At 52.2% G+C, this 26,818-nt stretch overlaps 4 protein-coding genes across 4 annotated transcripts; all 4 read left to right on the forward strand.

Annotated features, from left to right (window-relative positions):
- The first annotated feature begins 711 nt into the window (after positions 1–711).
- On the forward strand, positions 712–3,755 carry C1QA (complement C1q A chain). Its single transcript, XM_007175088.3, has 3 exons — positions 712–810; positions 1,761–1,930; positions 3,006–3,755. Exons 2-3 carry the CDS (start codon positions 1,768–1,770, stop codon positions 3,578–3,580), a joined length of 738 nt encoding a protein of 245 aa, XP_007175150.1. The 5' UTR covers positions 712–810; positions 1,761–1,767; the 3' UTR covers positions 3,581–3,755.
- Positions 3,756–7,075: 3,320 nt separating this feature from the next.
- C1QC (complement C1q C chain) lies at positions 7,076–11,837 on the forward strand. The gene is made up of 3 exons (XM_007175089.3): positions 7,076–7,193; positions 7,473–7,665; positions 10,996–11,837. The coding sequence occupies exons 2-3, from the start codon at positions 7,485–7,487 to the stop codon at positions 11,550–11,552; spliced, it is 738 nt and encodes a 245-aa protein (XP_007175151.1). The 5' UTR covers positions 7,076–7,193; positions 7,473–7,484; the 3' UTR covers positions 11,553–11,837.
- Positions 11,838–12,765: 928 nt separating this feature from the next.
- Positions 12,766–15,184, forward strand: LOC103011321 (heterogeneous nuclear ribonucleoproteins A2/B1-like). Its single transcript, XM_057548407.1, has one exon. It carries the CDS (start codon positions 13,601–13,603, stop codon positions 14,663–14,665), a length of 1,065 nt encoding a protein of 354 aa, XP_057404390.1. The 5' UTR covers positions 12,766–13,600; the 3' UTR covers positions 14,666–15,184.
- A 3,147-nt stretch (positions 15,185–18,331) lies between these two features.
- C1QB (complement C1q B chain) lies at positions 18,332–23,632 on the forward strand. The gene is made up of 3 exons (XM_007175090.2): positions 18,332–18,439; positions 21,530–21,733; positions 22,918–23,632. Exons 2-3 carry the CDS (start codon positions 21,553–21,555, stop codon positions 23,490–23,492), a joined length of 756 nt encoding a protein of 251 aa, XP_007175152.1. The 5' UTR covers positions 18,332–18,439; positions 21,530–21,552; the 3' UTR covers positions 23,493–23,632.
- Positions 23,633–26,818: the final 3,186 nt, after the last annotated feature.

Raw genomic sequence — 26,818 nt, forward strand, 5'->3', positions numbered from 1 at the left:
TCTGGGTCCAGGCTGTCAATGACAAAGTGAGCTGTGCTGACAGGTAGTGAGCACCCCGTCAGTGAGAGTGAGTAAGGCTAGATGATCCATCCAAATGTTAACAGCAATTCTCTAGATGGGCTTTTGTCGCTGATTTTTAAATGTTGATAAAAGCTAATTATTAAGTGGTCACCATGTGTCCACTGTTTTGTGTATGTATTATGTCATTAAAACTTTATAATATTCGACAAGGTAGAATCTGTTGTTTCCAATTTACGAACAAACAAACTGAGACCCCAGGAGGTCAAGTATCTTTCCAAGGACTTGCAGCTAGGAAGTGGCAGGTCTAGGAAGTTGATTACTGAGCTTCCCATTACTACTGCACTGTTCTTCTTTCTTCTGTATTTCTGTATTTCCAAGCTTTGGCAATGAATACATGCTGCTTTCATAATCATGAAAAAGTCTTACAAGTTACTGATTTTGTAAAGGTTCCTTCTGCCCTGATGTTCTAGGCCTCTATGGGTCTCACAGCCCTGCCCAGTATCCCCACCACGGCCCCCCCGGCAGACTCCCGGCTTGCTGTCCCTGTCCCCACACCATCTGTGGCTGGGGTAGGATGTCCCATGTCCCAGTCTTGCTGAGGTCTGCTCAAAATGTCCCTTGCAGGCCTGTGACCCTAGGGCAACACTGGGGGCAGTTCCAGGGAAGGAGAAAGGGAAGTGGGAAGGGATGTGAAAGTTGGCCACAGGCCAGCACCGCCCTGCTGGCTGTCCCACAGGGGTCCCTGGGTGAAGGGACGGGAGTCTCCAGTGCGTGGACGACCAGACGCAGGTGAGGCCAGCGCTTGACAGGGAGGGAGCTGTAAAGTTCAGCGAACCAAGAGGGGTGGCCCAGGAGGCTGGACCGAGCAGGGAGGGAGGGAGAGCTCTGCTGGCTGGGTCTGTGCCAGGACAGTGTTGCGGGGGTGGGGGGGGTGGGGGGAAATGACCCTGATCTAGGACCCAGAATGAGTGAGTGGGGGGACCTTAACTCCAGGGGCTTGGGGGAGGGGGGAGGTAGTGACAGACCCATCAGCTGTAACCAAAGTTCCTGGGTCCTGCCCTCCCGCCCCCAAAAAACACAAGAAGCTGGGAAAAGGCTGTGGGTGTCAGAGGCCAGCAGAGGGGTCCCACGAAGGGATCGTGGGTGGCAGTCAGCCCTCTGTCCTCCAGTGGGTGCTGAAAGGGGCCGAGTGTGTGGAGGAGGGAGCAGACGTGTGTGTCAGGTGTTTGTGAATTCAGGTATCTATGCGCAGCTCTGCCATCTGGGTGAGAGGGTGTAAATTAAACGGGGAGCAGGCACTCAATAAATATTTGTTCAGTCTCTGTAGGAGTGTATGACTGTGTGTGTCCAGGTGAGTGCGGGGGGGGGGGGGGCATGTCAGTTTGGGTGTCAGTTTGTGTGTCCAGGAGTGTGTGGTGGACTTTTGACTTTGCTTATTGTGTCGTGTAGGTGCGTGAGCAAAAAGCTGTGTTCGTGTGTCTGAGTGTGTAACTATATGGGTATGTTCAGTTGCATGTGTGTATCTGTGTGAGTTTGTGGTTCTGTGTGTGTGTTTGGGGTCCCTGGAGCTGGATGGAGGGTGGACATTGAAGGCCCTCGAGGAGGTGTGTGCAATGGTTGGGGAGATGATATATATAGATAGACAGAATTGGGTGGGGTTGGGGGGTTCAAATGTGGGTATTGGGTGTGCGTGAGTGTGTGATGTCCAGCCTGCCCAGGCCCTGCCCGTGTCTCCACAGTGACACCATGGAAGCCCCCTGGGGCTGGCTGGTGATCGGTGTGCTGGCCATATCCCTGGCCTCTTCGGTGACCCAGGACGTTTGCCGAGCACAGGATGGGAGGGACGGGGCCGCAGGAATACCCGGCCGACCCGGACGGCCAGGCCTCAAGGGGGAGCGAGGGGAGCAGGGTAAGCCCTCCCTCTGGCCCCAGCCCCTCATCCCTGGGCTTCGCCTGGCCACCAGGGTGGAGGCTTGGGACGGCACTGAGAAACAGGAGTCCACCTGGGCCCACACATGAAGCCTCTCCAGTCTGCACTTGGTCCCAGGGGCTGAGGGGGGCCTAGCCTTCTTCCAAGGCCATGTCCACAGGCCCCAGTGGCCTCTCTGTATCCCCTTTACTGCCCGGGTCCTCTTTCTTTGGCCTCACCTTCCTCCTCTGGACAGTGGGTCACTGCAAGCAATGAATATGAAAGGTCCCAAAGCTGTGTTCAGTCCTTGGCCTTTGTTCAGTTACCAGAAAGATTAATGCCCTTGGCTTTAGACTCAGGAGCCCTTGTCTTGCTGTGTGACCTTGAGTGACTTACTGATCCTCTCTGAGACTCAGTTTCCTCATCTGTAAAATGGAGAAATAACCCCACCTAGCACATCGAGAGGGATCAATTCATGGCAACTATCTTTTTTGCTTCCAGCTTCCCCACAACTCTGTCCCTGCTTCCCCCTTCCCTGCCCCCTCAGGCTTCAGAAACTCTCATGTTCTAGAAAAAAAGGCTAAGGGTGAAGGGAAAGGGAGGAGGGCACGACCAGAGCAGGAAAGGAAAGTCTCATGTAATCGCCCGGAGCCTCCCAGTCCATAGCAGACCAGAAAGATCTGCATGGGCATTTGCAAACCATCTGCACACAGGCATCCTACATGTAGTCCCTGAACCTGAAGAAGTCAAGGTCAGTGCCCTGGGGGGAGTGTGGAGTGCAAGGCTGTGGGCAGGAGTACCGTGAAGCCAGTGGACTGCTTTTCCCAGAACCTGACACTCCCAAGTGCCTGCTCACATTTCTCTCCATTTTACAGATAAAGAAGCTGAGGCTCAGAGAGGTTGAGACCCGTGCCCAAGGTCACCCACAGCCAGTCAGAATCAATGTCTTGAAGGCCCAGACACTCCCCCTATCCTCTATCCCACAGCCGTCCGGGGTCCCAGCCACCTCCCTGAGGTCTGGAGGACACTAGACCAATTGGGACTCTCACTCCCAATCTGGCCTTTCTCCCCACAGGGGCCCCTGGTATCCGGACAGGTGTCCGTGGCCTTAAAGGAGACCAGGGAGAGCCTGGGCCCCCTGGAAAACCTGGCAGAATGGGCTACCCAGGGCCCAGCGGCCCCCTGGGGCCCCCTGGCCTCCCAGGGTTGAAGGGCATCAAGGGCAACCCAGGAAACGTCCAGGACCAGCTGCAGCCGGCCTTCTCGGCCGTGAGACGGAACCCTCCGATGGGCGGCAACGTGGTCATCTTTGACACGGTCATCACCAACCAGGACAGCCCATACCAGAGCCACTCGGGCCGGTTCATCTGCACTGTGCCGGGTTACTACTACTTCACCTTCCAGGTGGTGTCCAAGTGGGACATCTGCCTGTCCATCGTGTCCTTTGGGAGGGGCCAAGTCCAGCATTCCTTGGGCTTCTGTGACACCAACAGCAAAGGAATCTTCCAGGTGGTGTCCGGTGGTACGGTGTTCCAGCTCCAGCAGGGAGACCAGGTCTGGATTGAAAAAGACCCCAATAAGGGCCGCATTTACCAGGGTTCAGAGGCCGACAGCATCTTTAGCGGCTTCCTCATCTTCCCATCCACCTGAGCCCCTCCCCACCATGGCCTCCGCTTCCTGCTGTGTGACCCTGGCCCACTCACTCCACCTTTCTGGTGTCTATGCACTACTCTGTAAAGTCGGGGTGCTGTTGCTTTAGCTGCCTGAAGGAAGATCATTTCTTGGAACTCTTCCTGGAATAAATACCTGAGTCCATGTCTGCTGACCTTGAAGTTCAGTTGCTACCCTGGTCATTGGGAGGGAGGCTTAAGAATGACAACAATTATTGAGTGCTTACAGGCCAGGCCTGCATTTAATATTTTACAATAAATATTTAGCAGGTCCTGGGAGCCTCACTGACCTGGGCTCAAATCCTGGGCCACCATTTACTTACTAGTTGTACAATTATGTGCATTTTATGTTACTTCAGTGAATCTCAGTTTCCTTATCTGTAAAGTGGGAATACTAATGGCACCTTCCCCAAAGGGTTGTTGGGAGGATTAAATGACTTAATATATGAAAATTACAGAGGAGTGCCTCGTGCATAGTAAGGGTTACATACGTTTTAGCCTTAATTATATTTTGTTTAATCTTTACAGTTGAGCTCTGAGGTGGGTATTATGACCTTATTTTACAGAAAATGAAACTGAGGCTAGGGGGCTGGGACAAACTTAAAGCCCAAGGTTAGTGTGTAAGGGGAGAAGCTGGGGTTTGACTCCAAGTCTTACTGACACCCAAGCCTGTGTGTCTACCTACTACCCTAGCCAGCCTCCACAGACACACGCCTGACAATTGACACGTGTCATTTCCAACGCTCAACCAGAAAGGCAGATCCAAGGGCATCCAGAAGTCTTCCTGAAGCCAGGTTTCCCGAGGCCAGCGCTGGACTTCTACCCCGGCAGGCACAGAGGCTGGGGCTGTTGCCTGCTGGGTATCCCACCTGGGCTGGGGACTGGGAGGGTCTGGAATGTTTGTGGTGCATTCCCAGGGTCCCACTTAGCCTGTCTGGGTGCTGCTCAGAAGCAAAAAGCCCCACTATGCCCTTCGTATGTGAGAAAAGTAAGGCGACCAGAAGTTCAGTCCTGAAAATGCCCAGCGTCCTGTGCTTTTTCCCAAAGGAAGCTGATTTTACCTTTGTGCTGCACACATTCACGTATGCACACACATGCACAAGAATACACATCACACTTGCACACACACCTCCCGAGATGCACGTGGACCCACATTCCTGGACCAAGACTCGTCTACTCCTCACCCACACACCCACTCCCTGAGACCCACCGGGTGCACCCCTGGATGCACTACTTACGCCTCCAGACCCACAGACGCACTCAAGGATACACATGCGTCATACCCGTGCACACCCACCTCGTACACCCACGTGCCCCCATCAACCATCAGTAGTGCTCTCACACACACGTGTTCCAGACACACCCCTGACATGAAGGTGCACACACCCTCCTCTCCCTCTGACATGCATGTGCCTTAGAAACGCCTGTGATCTCTGAGTCCTCACGTACCCACCACCTCCACGCCCGCCTTCCCCACACACTCAAGACCCACTTTGGGGGGAGGCCCAGGCCCATCAACAGCCTTCGGGGGTCAGGAAGAAGAGAGTAAAGCTCTGCAGCCCCAGAGCAGTTCTGGACTCCTCAGCCCCCTTTGCGCCTCCACTCCGCCCCGATTCTCCCCCTGCCCACCCAGAACACACACACCCACGGACTGGGAAGAGAAACAGATCTGTGAGCACCTACTGTGTGCTGGACATTTTATAACCATGGATGCATTTAATCCCAACAAAATCGATGAGGACCCTGAGGCTCACAGAAAGGAGACATCTACCCAAGGTCACACTGCCAGAAAGTGGCAGGGCCTGAATTTGAACCAGGTTTGCCTGACCCCAAAGTGAAGGGTTTCTTTCATTGCAACAGGGCTCAAAGACAATGTCAGGGGTAGGGGGCCCGTAAGAAGCTGGAGAGGCCAGGCTATAGAAGTGGCGGTGCAGGGAGTGCCCCGCTGCTTCTTACCCTAAATTCCACCCATACCCACCCCTCTTTGCAGAGGCAAATCACTTGCCCCTCTGGAAGGAGGGGACCCAGCCGCAACCCAGGCGGGCGGGGCAGGGGCGGGCTGAGCGCGGGCTGAGGCTGCCACCTGCTGGAGAAGCCAGACCCGGGCGCGAAGGAGGTGAGGACTGAAGATGGGAGAGAGGCCCGAGTGCCATCGGCCGGGTCCCCCACCCCCCCATAATGCTGTGTCCATCATTTCTGCTCTCTCCAGCCTTCCACCCACCTGGGAATTCCAGGGCCAAGTACATTCACGTTCTTGCTCTTGTTGCACACTCTGCAGCCCTGTGCCAGAGGGTGGAGAGCCAGCTGGGGAGACTGAGGCCCTGAGGGTCACCCAGCAAAGCAGGGGCAGGGCTCGGAACTCTGCTCATGGCTGGCACAGGGCTAAGCACTGTGTATGCATTAGCACTGCCCTGCATGGAAGCTACTGGAAACCCTCATTTACAGAGGAGAAATCAGTGCTCGGGGAGGTCAAACCACTCACTCACATGGGTGGCAGGAGTGGAATCAGGGTTGGAACCCTCCACTGCCCATCACCTCCTTCCTCTCCGGAATCTCATGTGAGGAGAAGAAAGAGAGGAGGGGCCTCTCTCAGCTCTGCCAGCCTGGCCTCGACTGGCAACCCCTCACTAGCCATAATAGGCTCTGAGACGAGAGGCCAGGGATGGAGGTGAGGGAGGGGGTGCTGGCAGGGAAGGTGGGATCATCATGGGCCCCAGCAAAGGAAGAGGCACCAATATGCAAAGCCTGGTCCTCCCCCACCACCCAGTATACAGATGGGATGACTGAGACCTAGGGGCCAGTGGTTTGCTGAAGGCCTCGGGGCCAGGGAGTGGCGGGGCTGGAAGGAGAACCCAAGGCTGCTGACTTTGTAGCCAGAGGACTCTGTCGGCCACAGCAGGCTGCCTGCTGTCAAAGTTTGCCCTGGATGTCCACCCCCAAGTAAGGCAAATGGGAGGGGGCATATGGAAGTCTCTAGAATAAGACCTGTCACTTCACAAGTGCATATGAGGCTTGTTTCTGAGGGCAGCTAAGCAGAGGGGTCAGAACAAGGCTTTGGACCCAAGAAACCATTCACTAAGTGACTTTGGGCAAGGGTTTTCACTTTCCTCAGCCTCAGTTTCCTCATCTATACAGGGGGAATTATAACTTCCCCCTAGGGATCTTGTGAAACAACGGGGTCTCAGGCACAGTAAATGGCAACAAACAGGGATGGGCATTAGCTGGGCTGAACTTGACTCTAGGGGAAGTCTGCCCAGGCGGCTGATGTTTACACGCACACACACATATACGCACCCTTCAGCAGACCCGGGGCAGCGGACATTTCCTCATTTCAGACACTCATGACCTGGAGGTGGAAGGACACAGGGACATCACTGCGGTCAGCCTGGCTCAGCACCCAAGAGAAAGTATTGAGTCAGGAAAAATTATGGGAAAGGGGATGTGGTATTGGGGAGAGGAGGGGAGGGGACAGCGCAATCTGCCCAGGCCCTTCTTGCTGTGTCCACGCTGACACAGTGTCCTCCTGCCTTGGAGAGGGGAAGCAGATCTGAGGACATCTCTGTGACCAGACCAGAAACCTCCCACCTGTCCAGGTGAGGGCAAATGGCAGCTTTTCCCCGCTGCCACTTCCTGAAACGTGGCCCCAGGGACAGCCTGATTTGTGAGAGGAAGGAGGGTCCCCATCTCCGCTAAGACGGGGCCTGAGCTTGAAGAAGAGGCCCCATTCCCCATCCACTGTGCGGTCCCAAGGGGCGAGGGGCCGGGGAAGGGAGGTCAGCTCCTGAGGGCTGAGAAGGACGACTCCTGGGGAGAGAGAGGGTGAGGAGGGCAGGCCGGGGGCTGGGGGACAACTCAGCTCTCTCCCCATCCAGCTCCTTCCCCAAATGGACATGGGGTCCAGCTCCTGGCCCCACCTTGTACCAAACCTGCTGCTGCTCTTGCTGGCACTGCTGCCTGGGGGCCAAGCCGGCACAGACTGCTATGGGATCGCCGGGATGCCGGGCCTTCCCGGGGCCCCAGGGAAGGATGGGTATGACGGATTGCCAGGGCCCAAGGGTGAACCAGGTGAGTCTGCTGGCCTGCTGGGGAGGGGTCACCTAGGACCTGGGAGCAGGAGTCGGAAGTGTCCATCTGGGGCTGACTCTGGGGAAGGTGGACAGCTGCTTGATGGAGAGGAGTGTGGTCCCTCTGGCCACACCTGCTCCCAGGGCAGAGTCTTAACTCTTGTGGCAGGTCTATCCCCTCTCCCCCTCAGAGCCCAGGCTCCTCAATTTCCCCATCTGATAACAGGGAGAGAACAAGAGCACCTGCCCTAGAAGGTGGCAGGGAGGATCACGGAAGATGATCCAGGTGAAAGCCTTTGGCAAACTCTAAAACGCTCTGCTACTATTGTATTCCAACCCCTCCACGACTTGCCCTGCAACATGGACCCCAGTGACTGTATACAATGCCCAGGTGGCCAGGGTTCAAGTACCAGCCCCACCACTTCCCACTGTGTGAACTTGCACAAGTTACATAACCTCCCAGTGCCTCAGTTTCCTCATCTGTAAAATGGGGAGATGGTAGTACCTACTGCACAGGGGTGCTGTGATGATTAATAAAATTAAATATAAAACAGTACTAGCACGTGGTAGGTATCAGTAAGTGTGGGCTATGGTTGTTACTGCTGTTGTCATCTTTGTTTTTATCAGAGATGTGTGCTCCCTTCACTCCCTAGGATTCTGGGTAGTTGGAGGGGTAGGGAGTAAGGAGTCAGGATCACAGTCACAGAATCTTCTGTCGGAGATTCACGGGCAAGCCCTAGCACGAGTGAAAAGGGCTGAGGACATGAACGGGCACTAGTGTTGGGTGAGAACTGGAGTCTGCTGGTGACTTGTCTGGGAGTAGGTGCACATCTGGGGGTGGAATGTGTCCAGAGTGGGCATGAGGGAGGCTGGGGTGTGGCTGGGCAGAGGTGACAGGGGTGGCAGAGGCACTGGGCGAGGGAGGCCAGTGGAGGGGAATGTCCTTAGGAATTTCCCACTGTCATCTTCCCTCCTGGCAATAGAGTGGAATTGTACCAACATTCCAGAAGGAATTCTCCAATTCAGGATAAGTCAAATGAAGCCCCCAGGTCTGCCATTTTTCCAGGACCCTGTACTTCACAGCTGTCTCTGGCCATCTCACTGTGTGGGATGGCTGATGGACACCAATTTTTTTTTATATAAATTTATTTTTTTTAATTTATTTATTTTTGGCTGCTTTGGGTCTTCATTGCTGTGCACGGGCTTTCTCTAGTTTCAGAGAGCAGGGGCTACTCTTTGTTGAGGTGCGCGGGCTTCTCATTGCAGTGGCTTCTCTTGTTGCGGAGCACGGGCTCTAGGCACGTGGGCTTCAGTAGTTGTGGCTCACAGGCTTAGTTGCTCCGCAGCATGTGGGATCTTCCCAGACCAGGGATCCAACCCGTGTCCCCTGCACTGGCGGGTGGATTCGCCACCACTGCGCCACCAGGGAAGTCCCAGACACCAATTTTTAGCTCCTAATTTGTGCCAGGCACGGTTCCAAGTGCTCTATGTATATTCATCTCATGAGGTAGATAAAATTAACTCTATTTTACAAATGAGAAAACTGAGGCCAAAATCCTTTGAAGAAACGATTTACTCCCATTTTACAAATGTCAAAGCTGAGGTTCAGAGAGATTGAGCAACTTGCCCGAAGTCACACACTGAAATCCTGTCCAACTTCCAAGGCCACGCCCTTAACCGCTACCCTGCACTGCCTCTCAGGCCCCCTCCCCACTGCCGTATCCCACCCCTCCCTAGTTGGTTGCTGGAAGTCAACCTGAAGCATGAGACACAGCCCTGCTTAACATAGCTGACAGCCATCACCGAGACCTGACATTACTGAGCACTGCCTATGAGGTGCTCGGTACGTGCATTCTCCCACCCCACTCTGCCAGCAGCTCTGTGGGATCCGTTCTATTATGCCCTTATCTCAACTGGGCAAACAGAGGCTCTGGGAGGGGAGATCGCCTGCCCAGGATCACGTGGCCTGACGCTTAGGTCTGCTGGGTTCTGATTCCCCACTCCTAACCCTGGGATCTAAAAGGCTCATAAGCTGCAGATCCATCACAGTAGGTCTGCACAGACACCCACCCCAAAGGAAGTTGGAGGAGGAAGCAGCCACGAGGGCCAGCAGGGGTGGTCAGAGAGGGCTTCTTGGAAGAGGAGACTGGAGCCAGGCCCTAAGAGATGAGTATGGTTTGGACAAGGGGAGAAGCTCTTAGGGGCTCAGATAATTAAGGCGGTAACAAGAGTCAGACACTGACTGGGACTAGCCAGACTTGACTGTGGGTCCTGACTCCACTTCCTACCAGCTGCATGGCCTTGGGCAAGTTTCTGACCTCAGTTTCCTCATATGTAACATGAAGTAAGTTGAACCAGGCCAGTTGTCAGAGGGGTTGAATTGGGCTGAGTGGGGCTGGTGGCCTCTGTGTTTCCATCCGGTGGATCCCATGTGCTAAGCTGGCCTGGGCCTGGGCGGTTCCAGCTCAGAAATGGAAACAGGTTTTGTGGGGCTCTGAATCTCATAAAATGTTGAGGATCCTCTTTAAGAAAAGTAATACAGAATTTGATGCGGGGGAGGGGGGAGGTTTCACAAATCTACACATGCTACAAAATTGTTTTAGAACTATAAACACACAAATAATGCATGTAAAAGTGGAGCTCTGTGGATCCTACAAAGGTTAATTTCTTGGTTTTGATTTCGTACTTTAGTTATGTAAGATCGGGGACAACTAGGTAAAGGGTACATGAGACTTCCTTGTCCTTTTTTTTTTTTTGCAACATCCTGTGAATCTGTAATTATTTCAACATAAAAAGTTGAAAAAATTATAAATATAAAATTATGCAAAGGGTCTTGAAGGGGCCAGTGCAAGTAAATGGGGCCCAAAGCTTAAGTTTTATGACCTTTCCAGGAAATCTGCCTCTGACGAATCTTCTGATTTTTGTCAAGAAAAACTAAGAACCTAGACTTTTAGTTGAGGAGTTATCTGAGGCCGCATGCTCTCCGTGGGCTGACAGTCGTGGCCTCTGGCACGCTCTCTATGCGGCCCAGCTCTGCCACCTCCTGAGCTGGCTGGTCCTACCCTCCTCTCCATCACAAACATGGAAACTGAGGCCGAGACGAGGCCGTGCTGTAGCCAAGGTCAGAGGGCAAGACCATGGGGAGGCAGGATTTGAACCAGGGTCTCTCTCCCCTCTTCTCCCTGCACACTGCTCGCAGGTGAATAGGCCACCCTCTGGGGGAAAGAGAGTCCAGAGACCAAACCCTGGTGGCATGTCCCCTGGAGGATAGCCCTGTCCCTCTTCCCTGTCCCCTGCCCCATCACTTCCTTCCCACCTGCTCTCTCCCCAGGAATCCCAGCTATCCCTGGGACACGCGGACCCAAGGGTCAGAAGGGAGATCCTGGTACACCTGGCTATCCTGGGAAAAATGGCCCCATGGGAACCCCTGGAATTCCAGGGGCTCCTGGCAACATGGGACCCCCTGGGGACCCGGGCGATGAGGGCAGGTACAAGCAGAATCACCAGTCAGTATTCACTGTCACACGGCAGACAGTCCAGTTCCCGGCGCCCAACAGCCTGGTCAAGTTCAACTCGGTCATCACAAACCCGCAGGGGGATTACAACACGAACACTGGCAAGTTCACCTGCAAAGTTCCCGGCCTCTACTACTTTGTCTACTACACGTCACACACGGCCAACCTGTGTGTGCAGCTGTACCGCAGCGGTGTCAAGGTGACCACCTTCTGTGACCACATGTCCAACAGCAAGCAGGTCAGCTCAGGTGGTGTGCTGCTGCGGATGCAGGTGGGCGAGCAGGTGTGGCTGGCGGTCAACGACTACAACGGCATGGTGGGCACTGAGGGCTCCGACAGCGTCTTCTCCGGCTTCCTGCTCTTCCCCGACTAGGGCAGGCAGGCCTGCTCCGCTCCCCGGGGCCACCCCATCTCCCTCAGCTTCCCTGCAAGAACCCACTGGGCCACACATCCTTGCTCAGGTCATCTCGCCACCGGATGGACTCCTCCTCCAGGAAGCCCACCCTGCCCTCCTGCCCTGAGTTCTCTCCCTCCTCCAAGCTCCTTCAGGAGTCACTGCTTTGACACTTAACCAACACCTTCTGATACTGTCATTAGTGTTTTCCAAGTCTTGGAAGAGGCAGAGAGATACATGAATAAATAATTAAATCAAAGACTATGCACGGCTCCGAATCCTCACTGCCAATTCCCTAAGAAGTAGTTCCCTTCATCTTCCACTTTGCCCCTGCCACAGCCATCTGTGGGCTCCAGATTCAGGCATCTAGCTGGTGTTCAGTAAAGCTTGGTGCCAAGGTTGAGACGCTCAGCACCATTTGGCCATTTGGGAGAGAGATGGTCAAATGTGGCTGAAGGCTGCAAGGGGTCCCCAAGGGGCCATCTGCTGTCACTTGTTTGGGTGAGAGGCACTGCTGTCATTAAAGGTATTCGTGCTCACAGGTAAACGGGAGTGTGTTTGAATTCCCAGACCTATGTTGACCGACGTTGAGTTTTGGGAGCACCCATCACAAGAGGGGTTTGGGCTCAGGCAGGCCCAGTACAGATGAAGGCAAGATGTGCAATGAATTTGTGCTGAATTAATGAGTGAATTGGGGTGAATGAATGAATGAGTGAATAGTGGGTAAATGAATGCCTAAAAGCAGAGGGAATGAATAAGTAAAAAAATCTTAATAGCTAACATTTATTGAGCACTCACTATACACCAGGCATTATGCTAACGCATCTATTAAATGATTTAATATTCGTAACTATGCTCTAGGTGGGCATGGATGGGTGAGGGAGAGAGTGAGAATCTGACTCCTGGATGTCTGATTTTCCCCGAATAACTGAGACTCTGGGGGCCCCCAGGAGACCATCCAAAACCACTACTGCCCACAAGCCATCAGGGTTTCACTGTGAGACTCCTGAACAGTTGGGCCCAGCTGCCCCGATCCTTGTTGGAGGACCAGGAAGCCGGCCGTAAGCTGCTGCACTCTCGCTGCACTCACCATGAGAAGGGGTTGACAGTTCGGGTTCAAAAAGATAAAAAGTGTAACTTTCCTGTGCAGATTGAGGGTCCGGCCTCAGAGCCCAGTGAAACCCAAGGCTCACTCAGGCCAGGGAAAACCACCCCAGCCTGATTGGGCTCTCAGCTTGGTTCCAAAAGGCCCCACAAGGCCCCACAGAACTCACAGAGGCATGAGATGGGCTGTAACAGCAGAGGCTGGAGCTCAGCTCTCCAACCACCGCCATCCACTTTGGCTCCTTTGTTCCTGAAGGAAGCTGTTTCACACCCCCATAGCTTTGCTCATGATGTTCCTTCATTCTGTAGAGCCCCCACCCGGCTCATACAAATCCTCCGTCCACTTAGATAATACACACTCAGCTGTCAGGAATCAACACAAAGATCACCTCCTCCATGAAGCCTTCTCTGATTCTCCCCTTCGTGTTCCCACAGGGTCCTCCACCGACTTGGACCACAGATTCATGACTTGTTAGAGCCCAGGTTCCCAAATCTGGGGGTTCAACAAAATTACCTGCAGACTTATTTATAAAATAAAAAAACAGATTTCTGGACCCAAGCCTGTTACACAAAGGGGTTTGGGAAGAACTGCTATTTCCAGCAAGCTACAGGCTGTCTACATCTCAGGAGTGGGTCACAGGACAGCTCTTGGGACTAGGGGAACCTGCATTGACCTGTTTCACCAATCAGCCTATTCTGAAAAATTGAAAGTTGCTCAAGGTTGATTCAAGGGCAGCAGCGGCTCCAGAGGCAGCAGCGCCGGGTCCCCATGGAGGTGCTCCTAGAGCTGTTTTCCTGGAGCAGTGGAAGTTCTGACCGCAGGGTCAGGACCCATCAGGTTTGTGTTCTCACCATAGCGCAGGGGCCAGTTCGGTTCCTGTTCTTGCCCTGAGATCTCCCTCATCCCCCTGAGTTTCGGGAAAATGGCTGAAGCTAGTAAGCCCATGATGAAGAAAGCTCCAAAATCTGTTCCTTTGGAGAGGAATAAGAGAGAAAAGGAACAATTCCGTAAACTCTTTATTGGTGGCTTGAGCTCTGAAACCACAGAAGAAAGTCTGTGGAACTACTACCAGCAATGGGGATATCTTACAGACTGTGTGTTAATACGGGAAACTGTAAGCCAAAAATCAAGAAGATTTGGTTTTGTCACGTTTTCATCCATGGCTGAGGTTGATGCTGTGATGGCTGCCAGACCTCATTCCATTGATGGGAAAACGGTTACGCCCAAACGTGCTGTCCCAAGAGAGGACTATGGAAAGCCGGGGGCTCTTGTCACTGTGAAGAAGCTGTTTGTTGGTGGAATTGCAGAAGATACTGAGGAACATCATCTTAGAGATTACTTTGAGAAATATGGAAAAATCAATGCCATTGAAATAATTACTGATGGGCAGTCAGGCAAGAAAAGAGGCTTTGGGTTTGTTGCTTTTGATGACCATGATCCCGTGGATAAGATTGTGTTGCAGAAAAATCATACCATCAATGGTCATCATGCAGAAGTAAGAAAGGCCTTGTCTAGACAAGAAATGCAAGAAGGCCAATGTTCTAGAAGTGGAAGAGGAAGAAACGCTGGTTTTGTATATTTTCATGGTGGTGGGGGAAAGTTTGGAGCAGGAAATTTTGGAGGAAGGAACTTTAGAGGAGGATCTGATGGATATGGAAGAAGACATACATTTGGGGATGGCTATCATGGGTCTGGAGGTGGCAATTTGGGGGTTAGCCCTGGTTATGGAGGAGGACGAGGAGGATATGGTGGTGGATATGGCAACCAGGATGGGAGCTCCAGAGCTGGTTATGACAACTACGGAAGAAGAAATTATGGAAGTCAAAATTACAGTGATTCAGAGAATTATAAGCAGAAACCCTCTAAGTACGAATTACTGAAGAGTGGAAAACTTAGTGGCAGCAGGAACATGGGAGGATCATATAGTGGAGGAAACTATGGTCAAAGAGGCAGTGGAGGAAGAGGGGGCTATGGACAGACAAGATGATATTGAACTTCTTATTTGCCATGGGCTTGACTGTATAAATAGAGAATTACAGCCCAGAGGTAACAGAAGAGCTTTAGGTTATCGAAATAACAATGTTCAGGAAACCCTTATCTCAGTCATGCATAAATATGCAGTGATATGGCAGAAGACACCAGAGCAGGTACACAGAGCCATTTTGTGAGCAGACTCAATTATGTAAGAACATTACCTTCCTGTGGAGGAAAGACTATAAAAAATGCTTTTGAAACAGTTTCTTAGCTTTTGAATAGTTGTGTCTTTCCAGTGGTCTCTATAAAAGTGTGGAAGCATCCCTTCTTTGATAATGTCAAATTTCAAAGTTTTGGGTGACATGTGAAACCTTTTTCAAGATTTTTCTCAAAGTTTTGAAAGACTATTAGCCAGAACCATGGTGTAATAAGACATAACATCATTCTTCTAAAAAAAAATCTATTTCGTGTGTAGAGTTAAGAAGCTGTTGTACATTTAAGATTTAATAAAATAATTCTAAAGGTAAAACAGTAGTAGTTTGTCCTCTTTGATAATTTTGCACTTTTAGTTTTTACCTTTTAAATGTTTTTCTTGTTTTATGATATCAAATTTTGAAGTATAATGACATGACTTACCTATATTATGAAATAGTTACCAAAAAAAACTTTTTCTTCTTGTGATGAATAGGATCTATTGCCTTAACAACTTTTATAGAATCCTACAGCTGTGCTCATTTTGGTCTTCTTGTACATTCCATCTTTTGTAATAGTGAGTAACTGGTCATGTATCTATTGGTCATTTGTATATCTTCTTTGGATAAACGTCGATTCAGTTCCTTAGTCCATATTATAGTTTGATTATTTGCTATTGTGGCGTATGAGTTTTTGTTGTACATTACCTGTTTTGTATTTATTTACCTTATAACTGGAAGTTTGTACCTTTGAACAACCTTTATCCTGTATTTCCTCCCACCAGTTTTCTGCTGCTGGGAGCCACAAGCATGATGCATGATTTTTTTTCTGTGAGTTTAATCATTTTTTTCGGGATTTCACAAATAAATATGATCATCCAAAAAAAGAAGGGTTTGGGGAGGACAGAGACATGGGTGGGTGGACGGTCCGCCAGGCGAAGTCAATGCACGAGGTCCACCACCTGGCTTTTCTGCACTTATTTCCTTACAGGTCTGCATCCCTCACCGGACTGTGAGCATTCTTGAGGGCGGGGCCACTTTGATACAGGCCAGGCGCATAGTAGGGGCATGGGAAACGTGTCCGATGAGAAGGAAGGAGAGATGAAGACACACACACACACACACACACACACACACACACACACACACACACACAGCAATAACAGAGGCCAGGGCCTAGGAACTCGGCCTGGTCCACAGAGTCTGAGAGCCCCTGGCAGGGACAAGGCGGGGGTCATGGGGCCGCTCCACCTACAGCTCACCTCCAGCAACCACTTAGCAGTCCGCCCGGCAATGCCGCAAATGATACATCTTTCTTCTCATTTCTCTTTTGTTTAAAAAATCAATGCACCGTTTATGTAGGCCACGGTGTCAGATCAGAAACCTGTACTTCGGAAACGACCATTTTTGTACCATTTTTATTTTCCATAATTGTTTCTTTGTTGTTCTCTCTTTGCCAGGAGAGACAGGCCTTTGAAAATGCCAGCTTGTCTGCTGGGCTGAGGGGAGCTGGGGGAGGGCTTTTAAGGGGGGTAGCAAGGGTGGGACAGGAGCTAGTACGAGGCACCCCAAGGAGCAGGGGGCCTCTTTCAGACCACGGGATGTGGAAGGGTCTTAGGCTTCCCTTCCACCCTCTGTAGGGATTGTCCCCTCTCTATCAGGGATGCAAGCCAGCGTTTTAAGGGTACAGAGGCCAGCTGGCCCTCACTCAGGGGCCAAGGGTCTCCCTAGCTCCTGACCCCTAATCCAGGCATGGCTCCTGTGCCTCCAGGCTCCAAGATTTCTGTCTTCTCTTCAGAGAAATCACACTACTCCCAGGTTTGCCTTGGGTGCCTACTGAGGGCTGGGCACTCAGCTTGGCCCTGGATATGCGGGGTTACATCACTGGCCCCACAATCACCCCAGGAGGGGGTGCCCATGCCCCTGACTCATATACGGGGAAACTGAGGTCAATAAACACGCCTGACGCCACACAGCTAGAAAGAGGTAGGCCTGGGATTCAAACTTAGGAGGGGCTGATTCCAAAGCCCACGCCCTGACCCCCCCACCCTGCTGCTTCCTGTTCTTAGGCTCATTCTGTTTCTACCCCAAATTCAAGCCCATCTTTTCCCATTTTTACCAGCCACCAAATCATTGGAGGGTCTATAGTTGGCTGAACCCAGAGACCCTTGGGCTTTATCACATGAGTCTCTTTCCCTATCACCCTCAGCAGTAAACACTTAATTTCCGCCAAGAAGCACCCACAAGCCCAACGATTTTCTCTCTCTAAGCACAGATGTCAAGAGAGCCCTCCTGACCTATGGCAGCTCCTGGGACTTGCTGGGCAACCATCCCTGAAAGGGGCATCACGTTGCTTTAGACGCAGCCTCGGTAAGAGGGTTGATATCCCGGTGCCAGAGATGCCTGGCTCCAAGTCCTGCATCTGCCACTAGCGAGAGCTGTGGGCTCCAGCAGCTACTTCTTGTGACATTCATCACAGGAGCAATGAACCATTGTGTCCCTTGATGCTTAATACCGGTCTCCCCCAGGAGAAGAGACACTCCATGGGGCAGGACCCAGGGCTGATTTGCTTGTGCCTCTATCGCCAGGGTACATAGAGGCTCACGATAAATATTTGCTGAACAATGCTCTCTCCCCTCTGGGCCTCGGTTTCCCCATATATAAAATAAGCGGCCCAGGCTGGGTGACCTGCAAGCCCCTCTCCTGCCCGAACTTGCTGTGATTCCAGGATCTACAAGCAACAATCTCCTGCCTGTGCCTATTACAGGCATCAGCTACAGGTCTGCTAGAAGCAGAGGAAGGGGTATAAGTAAATAATGACCACATTTTAAATTCATTTTTCATTATTAGATTATTTTCTGAGAACAGGGAAAGAGCCGGGGTGTAGAAGGGAAAGAAAGCAGAAGAGATGAGCCCAGAAAGAGGAGGCCTGGGACATGGTATGATATTAACAATTAACATGTGCACTGCACTTTACAGTTTACCCTCCTCTTTCTCCTCCGCTATCCCATCTGAGCCCCCCAGTGCAATCTGTAGAGCAAGTGCAATTATGGTCCCACCATATGGCAGAGGAAATTGGGGCTCCCTTGGGTTCCCTTGGCTGAGAATGTTTAGTTGGTAAGTGGCAGAGCCAGCATATGAATCAAGGTTCCTGACTCCAAATCCAGCCCTCGGGCACCAGGCCAGCCATGTTTCCATTTCATTGAGGAACACCCCTGTTCCTGAAGAAATTCATGAGGTCAGGGGCCTTGGCAGGCAAGCCCCCAGTTGTGGACATTCTCCCGGAACAGCCCGTTTCCCCCGAAAGCTGCTGAGCTGGCAAAACCAAACTGGCCACCCACCCATCCTATTTACAGTAAACCCCTCCAGATTGCAGAAACGGGACCTGAAACTGCCTGAGGACAGCAGAACAGGGTGAGAATGGGGTGACAGGGAGGAGGGCCGGCCTGCTGGGCCCCTGGGAGGGGACTGTCAGGGGAAGGCCCTTGTTCTCGCTGGAGAATGGAACTTCCGCTTTGGACTGAGAACAGGAGGCTCCCGGCTCCCCGTCCCACTGTTGCCCAGCCCAGCGGCATCAGAGGACGCCAGGTTCCCAGGTGAGGATGGGGCTCGGCGCCTGGGGGGACTGGCGGGCAGGACCAATATGGCAGAGGGTGGTGATTCCCAAAGGCTCTGCATCCCCTGCCTCAGAGCCACCTGGAGTGTCTGACAGTGAGGATTCCTGGGCCCAATCTCAGACCTCGGGAGTCAAACTCTCTGGGGGTCAGCTTGGGAGTCTGCTGCTACCTGGGGCCCCAGGTAATGGGGAGGCACCAGGATAAAGGCTTTGGGGTCACCAAGACTGGAGCTGAGCCCTGCTTCTGCCTCTCAGGTGCTGGTGATCTGGGCCAAGTCACATGACCTCTCTCAGCCTGGACGCTCTCTGGGGATAACAGAACCTTTCAGGGCTGCTGTGAGCCCTAAAGGATATCAGCTCAGCCAGCGCTGTCCCCCATGGGGTTTGGATGGGTTTGAATGGGGAGCGGGTTTGAATCTCAGCCACACCTGGGCTGCGTGACCTTGATCGAGGTTCCCGCCCTCTCCACTGCCCAGTTTCTTCGTCTGTGAAATGAGAAAGCAGGGATGCTTTCCCAGGGGGCTGCTGTAAGGACCAAATTAAATGAGAGAATGCGGCCTGTGAAGTGTTTGGCACAGAGCCTGGCACCTGCTAAGTGCCCAACGCATTGATTATTAAGGGTGTCAAATTGTCGTTGTGTAAAACCTCCAGCCAGATAAGCAGGATAATCCTCAGAGCCACCCTCTCTTGGGAGTGTGACAGAGCCTAAGCCGGTCACTCGTGGCCCTGGTCACACCCACATTTGCAGCCCCCCTTTCCTTGGTACCCAGTACAGCCCCTGGTCTAATTCAGCTCCTGGTCTGAGCCACGAACTGATTAGGAGCCGAGGGGGCTGAGGCTGACTTTCTGAGCACATGAGCCCCACATCAGCAGGTTTTTCTGGGCTGGCACAGGCCTCATGAGGCAGAGGGGGCAGGGGTCTGGCCACAGCCCCACCATTAGCCAGCTCACTGGGTGATTTGGGGAGGGTTGTTTTCTAATGTTTGCATCTCAGTTTTCTCATCGGCAAGGTGGGAAAATAATCACAACCCACTTCCCTGGAGTGCTGTGAGGATCAGAAAACCCCAGCTATGGGTCTGAACTAGAGCCCAAAACCCTATCATTCTTCCCCAGCCATGGCCTCACCTGGATCCCCACGGTTATCTTGGGAGATGAGCAGGGACCCCTCTGCTCTCCTATTTTAAGAGCAGGAAACTGCTCAGCCTTTGTGGGCTGAGGGGTAATGAGGGAAAGGCTTCCTGGAGGAAAAATGCTTTGACCTGGGCCTGGAAAGATGGAGAGAATTTGGATCTGGGCAAAGGTGGAATGGGCTGCCTCAGAAGGTAATGAGCTTCCCATCACTGAGATGGTACAAGTCATGGACGGAAGGGGCCTTGGCAGAGATGTTATTGAGGAGACTTAACAGTAGGCTGAGGGTCCCTCAAGAAATTAAACACAGAATTACCATAAGACCCAGTAATTCCACTCCTGAGTATATACTCAAGAATTGAAAACAAGTTTCAAACAAATCCTTGTACATGAATGTTCACATTAGCACTAGTCACAGTAGGCAAAAGGTGGAAACTTCCCAAATGCCCATCAATAATGAATGGATAAACAAATTGTAATATGTCCATACAATGGAATATTATTAAGCCATAAGAAGGAATGAAGTACTGATCCATGCTACAATGTAGATGAACCTCAGAAACATTATGCTAAATGAAGTAAGCCAGACACAAAAGTTCACAGTGTATATAATTCCAATTATATGAAATATCCAGAATAGGTAAATCCATAGAGTCGAAAAGCAGATTGGCGGTTGTCAGGGACTGAGGGGGGAAGTGGGATTTGGGGGTAACTACTTAGTGAGTACAGAATATTATTTGGGTGTTATTGAAGTGATGGAAATATTTTGGAACTGGATAGAAGAGGCGGTTGTACAACATTGTGAATGTGCTAAATGCCACTGAAATGTTCACTTTAAAATGGTTACTTTTATGTTATGTGAATGTCACCTCGATTTAAAAAAGAAAAAAAGAAGAAGCTAAGCGTTGGACTAGATGAATTTTAAGGTCCCTTCTGTCCTGAGAATCGAAGCCATGGGCACTGGCCATGCTGACCAGCTCAAGACAGCCCAGGGCTTCTTCCTCGTTCCCTGGATTAGGAAGGCGCAAGCACCGTCCTCTCACCGGGGCCCACAGCCTTTGGAGGGAACCTGAGAATATTCTGCCAGAAGAGGTGGCCTGGTGCACTGGCAGGGACACCGGCTTCCACGCCAAACAGGCCTGGCTTTGAGTCCCGGCTGCGGTCCTTCCTGTGTTACCCTGAGCGAGTGACCTGACCTCCCTGAACCTCAGTCTCCTCTTCGGTGTAGAAAAATTGGTTCTTCCATGCAGGGCTGCTCTGAGGATGTGACGTGGCCCGCTGTGGAAGCAGCATAGGCAGCCCGAACTCAGAAGTTCTAATGACTGAGAACACTTGGAATAAAATCCCAAACCACAGCTATCAAGACCCTGACCTCCGGTCCTCCGACCCCTGACTCCCCTCTGGCTACACTGGCCTCCCTGCTGATCCTCCACATTTCCGACTCTGTGCTGCCTCTGGCCCTTTGCCCTCCCTGTCCTTTCCTCCTGGAATATTCTTGCCCCAGCTCTGTCTGAACCTTCAGGTCTCGGCCTAAACATCACTTCTCAGAGATGCCTCCCTTGTATAAAAAAACTTTCCTGGTGGGAAAGTCTATAGTCTATAGACTATAGACTTTCCTGGTGGTAAGTCTGTAGACTTTCCTGGTGGGAGGACTTCCCTCACAAAACCAGCCCTCCAGGCACCCTTTCATTTCGGCCAGGGCACTCACCACGGTCTATAACTAGTTCTATTGACTTGTATGTTGACCTGTTTATCGTCTCCCAGACTGTCAGCTCCATGAGGGCAGGGACCACATCTGCCTTGTTCATCAGCGAATCTCCAGCGCCCAGAAGAGGGTCCGGGGGATAAGGCACTCAGTGAACACAGGAACAAGTGAAGGAGTGAATGAACAAACCATGGCCGTCACCTACCGCATCTTCCTGTCCCCCCCCACCCCCCGCAGGAAGCAGCTGAGACAGGGCCGTGATGAAGACCCCGCGGGGCGGCGCCCCAGTGCTGCTGCCGCTGATGCTCCTGAGTCTGCTCCACGCCTCCCGGGCCCAGAGTGGCTGCACTGGGCCCCCGGCCATCCCTGGCATCCCGGGCATCCCCGGGAAACCGGGCTCCGACGGCAAACCAGGGACTCCAGGGATAAAGGGAGAGAAAGGTACTGTGGACTTGGGGAACAGACTAGTGTCACTGACCAAGGTCCCATCTCTTACCTCCCAAGTCCCAGTTGCCCACCTTAGGGATTGCAAAACACTTGCAAATCCATCAGCTTGCTGAGCCCTCCACAATAACTTTGCAAGGAAGGAATTCTGATTCCCATTTTACAGATGGGAAAACTGATGTCCAAAAGGCTACTGACTTGCCAAAGGGAACCCAGTAAATGTTGAGGCTGAGGCCAAACCATGGCTCTCTTACCACTAAATCCACTGCAGTCACACAGTCCTGGGTTGTTACCTCCAGGGTAGGTGGCTTCGCCTCTCTGAATTGCTATTTCCTCACCTGTAAAATGTGGATAATGATTCTTTTTCAGAGTTGTCACAGGGTTCAAGTGAGACTTCCTGCCATAAAACCCTCCTGTAAGATGTAGTCCATGCGTTCATTTAACCATAGCCTTCCGCTGTCCTCACATAATCTCACAATCCCACAATCCCACAAAATATCATCATGCTCACGATCCCACAAAATATCATCATCCCCATTTTACAGATGAGGAAGCTGAGCCTTGGAGAATGTGACTCAGTCAAGGTGACCCAACTAATAATGGCAGATGTGACATGAGAAACACATCTGCCTGTCCTCTGAGCCCATGTTCACAGCCACTATACTCTGCCACTCTACTGGAAAAGGTTTTATCTTGTGTTCTGCCAAACCAAGGAGGAGTAGCTGTTTGGAGTGGTGGAGTGAGAAGGATTCTAATACTCGCTTCCGGGTTCAGCAAGAAAGAATGCGTGATTGATGAGGGATGTGTGCTATCAGGGAGGGGGTGGAGAGGGATAGCACGTGTGCCCAGAATTCCTGATCCCTGCTCCAGGCTTAAGCCTGTATGAGCTGGTGAGGAGGGCAGGTCCAGCACCTTCCTGAGGGAGACACCACTCCCCACCCCATGGGCATCGGTCCCCATTACTGTCAAGCACATCTCAGACTCAGAAAGCTGGGCTGGAAGGAGACTCGGAGGCCCTCCTCGACATCCCGTCCTCTTGTTCACAGATGGGGAGCTGAGGCCCAGAGAAAAGCAGGGACCTGTCTGAGGTTACGCAGCCAGGCTCCCTGCCTCCCAGCCCAGCTCTTTCCGGGTTCTCAGCGACCTCTGGCCCCCTCATATCTCTTGTCTCTGCCTTCCAGGGCTGCCGGGGCTAGCTGGAGACCACGGTGAGCTTGGAGAGAAGGGGGACCCAGGGTTTCCTGGGATTCCGGGAAAAGTCGGCCCCAAGGGCCCCGTTGGCCCCAAAGGTGCCCCAGGGCCTCCCGGAGTCCATGGCCCCAAGGGTGAATCAGGAGACTACAAGGCCACGCAGAAAATCGCCTTCTCGGCCACACGCACCATCAACAGCCCCCTGAGGCGGGACCAGGTCATCCGCTTCGACCACATGATCACCAACACCAACAACAACTACGAGTATCGAAACGGCAAGTTCACGTGCAGGGTGCCCGGCCTCTACTACTTCACCTACCACGCCAGCTCTCGAGGGAACCTGTGCGTAAACCTCATGCGGGGCCGGGAGCAGACACAGAAGGTGCTCACCTTCTGCGACTATGTCTACAACACCTTCCAGGTGACCACGGGCAGCGTCGTGCTCAAGCTGGAGCTGGGGGAGACCGTCTTCCTGCAGGCCACCGACAAGAATGCCCTGGTAGGCATCGATGGGGCCAACAGCATTTTCACCGGGTTCCTGCTCTTCCCAGATGCAGAGGTGTGACCTGTGGGTCCAATTCACCCCCTCCCCTGCCAGCCACGCTCTCTTTACCCCCAACACCAGCCCCCACCTGGCCAAAACACACACTAGGGCTCCATGGATGTTGCTGAATGAATGAGTAAATAAACTTTTCAAGGCCAAGGGACAGTGGTCTAATTCAAATCTGTGTCCCAGCGACTGGCACGTGGTAGGTGCTCAGAAATGTTGCTTGAATGCTGCTTGAATGACTGAACAATGAATGAATGAATGAGCTCTGAAAGCAGAAGCTCTATCTAATTGGTGGTGACTGGAGGGCCAGACTTTGTGTCCAGTTCTGTGCCAGACACACAATGGGAGATGGGGAGGGAACACCATCTGTTGAGCACCTATAAGCTCCAAACACTGGGCTAGACCCTTTCCCCCTTCTCTCATTAATCCTTGCACTCATCCTTGGAGATAGGTTAAATCGTGCCCAATTCACAGAAGAGAAAACTGAGGATCAGAGGGATGAAGGGGTTGCCCTTGATCCCACAGAAGAGCTGGGAGGGCAGGTCTGCCCACTGATAACTGAGACCTCTTTCAAGGCAAGGCATCTAGGCCCCTAAAGGGGTATTCTCTGTGTAACGTCACAAACCTCCACCCAAGGGATCAAGGAGCCCTTCTTCAGTCTTAAGTGACCTTGGAATCAAGACCGTTCCCCTTCTGATTCTCACCGCATGCTCTCCCTCCCAATGTCTTCCCAGCCTGGCTCAAGCTCAGCCATCCAGTCAGAACACACATCACTCCCCTGCTCAGTAACCTTCAGTGGCTCCCCACCGCCAAATGGACACAGTCCCTGCCCACGAGCCTGGCATTCAAGGCTCTCTATGGATTGACCTTCCAGTCTCAATCCTTCCTCTCCTGGACAAAGAATATCTCCACTCCAGACCAGCTGGGCCCTTTCTGTCTTCTAGGCGAGACACATGCTTTCCTGCCTCGATGCCCTTACTCTCACTGTTCCCCTTCACCTCTACCTATCTAACCATCCTTTAAAACCTCATTCAAGCCACACCCTCTCCCTAAAAGCAGACCATGCCAGCCCTCATAGCTCTTACCCCTCCAACCTCCTCTAACCCCATTTCTCAATTGTTCAAGTCTGAGCACACTGCCTGCATCTAGCGTTTCACTCATGCTCACCCCGTCTCCCCAGCTAAGCTGTGAGCCCCTTACCCTGCTCATCTCTGAACCCTTCCCAGCCCTGCACCTGCTCTCTGCAGCCCCTCCTACTAGTCCCACCCACCAAGACTCTCAACCAATCCTGACCAGAGGTAGAAGGGATTTAAAGCACTTCAGCCTATCACATAGGGCTATGGCACCAGTCCAGCCTCCTGCTTGGCTAGCCTGTTTCTCAGGATTCCGTTCATTGGGTGCAGCTTCTGCCCTATCTCCTGGGCTTCAGGCCTGCCCCCAACCTCAGACTCTTCAGAGGGGACCTGGATTGCGCCTTTTCACCAGGGACTGGGTCTTCTTTCTGCTACTCAACCCTTTCAGTACAAACTGTCTGCCTGGTCTTTGTGTCTAGTAAGAATTATTATAATAATAACAACCACACCACGACTGAGTTACTGTGTACTTAGTGTTATGTGTGCATTAGCTCATTCAATCCCCACCACAAACCCTGGGAGGCACATACTATTATCCTCATTTAAAAAATAAGAATCTGAGGCTCAGAGAGGGCAAGGGATTTGCCCAGGGTCACACAGATGCAAGTATACAGCCAGGATTGGAGCCTGCTTCTGTTTGTCTCAAAGCTCTTGCTAAATCTATAGACATACCACTCCTTGCCACCCTCTCCTGTTGGAATTCCCTCTGCAGTCCCCCAGCCTCTCACCTGAACCCATCCGACCTCAGGAGTCCACGTTCCCGAGCCTCTACCGTTGGCTCTGTCTGTACAGGGCTACACTTCACCCCAAGGGCAGATCTGCTTGCTGGTGGTGAGCACGTGCAGGGCACCCCAAGTCGCTTGCAAGGACCCAGGCAAAGCCAGCCATGGCCAAGACATCAGAGCTTGTCTCTAGTGCTGCCTCAAGCCGGCTGGCTTTCCTGCAGGACCTGCCCTCCTCTGACTCCTGACCCGTAGACCCTGACCCTGCCGCCTTTCCTCTGTCAGATGCCTACCCTGACAACACTCTGAACAGTGCCCCTTTGGTGCCTCCCCTCCCAGCTTCCAAATCTGCCAGAAATCCAGGGCTCTCACTGCGTGTTCAGCCATGCCCACTGCAATCAAACATACCTTGCTTTACACAAACATTAACATATCTAAACACTTTACCTTTGTTATTTCTCTTTCCCACCCTGTGAGGAGGGTTGTCAGCTCTGTGGAGAGACGGTTGAGGTTTCATCACAGGAACCAGGACCAAGAATGATGGGGGGAGCCTAGAGGTGACCATAGGTGGGTCTCGGGATTTTGCCTATTCCATCACTGTCCGGACCTGCCTTTTCCGCTTTGCCCCTTCTCAGCGGGGATGGGGTTGAAACTCAGATCTCCTGGCTGGGCTAGCAGTTGGGTAGGGGAAGGAAGGGAAGTGGTCTTCTCAGGCCTGTGACCCTTGACCTTTATGCACCCACCTTGACTCTGACTCATAACCCTCAACATGCCAGAGTCCTTTTAGTTTCCAGACTTCTAAGAAACCTCCTAGAAATAATTTACCAGAAAAGGAAGGACTTATCAGGAGAGGCCACAGGACCTACAGGACCCAGGAGCAGGTGGGACAGCCCAGTCTCAGGGGACACGGGTGCCAGACTGGGGCTGCTGTGTTTCCCACTGGGACCTCTCGGCTCTAAGCCTCTCTCTGCAGATTGGCCCTCTTAACTGTTAAGGGCAAGTGGAGAAAAATGGATGCCCCAACAACAGCCTTGACCACCAAGTCATCCCCTACCCCTCAAGGAAGTAACATAGAGACTAATGTCTCCAATTCCCAGTTCCCAGGAGAGCGGATCTGATTGGCCCCACTTGGAGCAAGAATACTCCTGGCCCCATCAGCTGAGGCCAAGAAGGAGCAGGCCTATAATAATAGCAGCTCATGATTATTGACCTAAACGCCCAGTGAGTATTCTCTCCTGTACTGGCCACAACAAGCCTAAGGAGCAAATCTTCTAATCCTGTGGTTGTCAAACTTCAGCAGGCATCACAATCACCACGAGGGCTTGTTAGAATTTGCATTTCCTGGGAATTCCCTGGTGGTCCAGTGGTTAGGACTCTGTGCTTTCACTGCCGAGGGCGCAGGTTCGATTCCTGGTCGGGGAACTAAGATCCCACAAGCCACAAGGTGTGGCCAAAAAAAAAAATATTTGCATTTCCTAAGAGTCCC

The sequence above is a fragment of the Balaenoptera acutorostrata genome, chromosome 1 (assembly GCF_949987535.1).
Source record: "Balaenoptera acutorostrata chromosome 1, mBalAcu1.1, whole genome shotgun sequence".
Classification (NCBI taxonomy): Eukaryota; Metazoa; Chordata; class Mammalia; order Artiodactyla; family Balaenopteridae; genus Balaenoptera; species Balaenoptera acutorostrata.

Bases quoted from the DNA above. Each gene is read 5' to 3' on its own strand.
- C1QA (XM_007175088.3), top strand. From the start codon at position 1,768: ATGGAAGCCCCCTGGGGCTGGCTGGTGATCGGTGTGCTGGCCATATCC. The intron at 1,931-3,005 runs GTAAGCCCTCCC...TTCTCCCCACAG, and splicing joins GGGGGAGCGAGGGGAGCAGG to GGGCCCCTGGTATCCGGACA.
- C1QC (XM_007175089.3), top strand. From the start codon at position 7,485: ATGGACATGGGGTCCAGCTCCTGGCCCCACCTTGTACCAAACCTGCTG. The intron at 7,666-10,995 runs GTGAGTCTGCTG...CTCTCTCCCCAG, and splicing joins AGGGCCCAAGGGTGAACCAG to GAATCCCAGCTATCCCTGGG.
- LOC103011321 (XM_057548407.1), top strand. From the start codon at position 13,601: ATGGCTGAAGCTAGTAAGCCCATGATGAAGAAAGCTCCAAAATCTGTT.
- C1QB (XM_007175090.2), top strand. From the start codon at position 21,553: ATGAAGACCCCGCGGGGCGGCGCCCCAGTGCTGCTGCCGCTGATGCTC. The intron at 21,734-22,917 runs GTACTGTGGACT...TCTGCCTTCCAG, and splicing joins AGGGATAAAGGGAGAGAAAG to GGCTGCCGGGGCTAGCTGGA.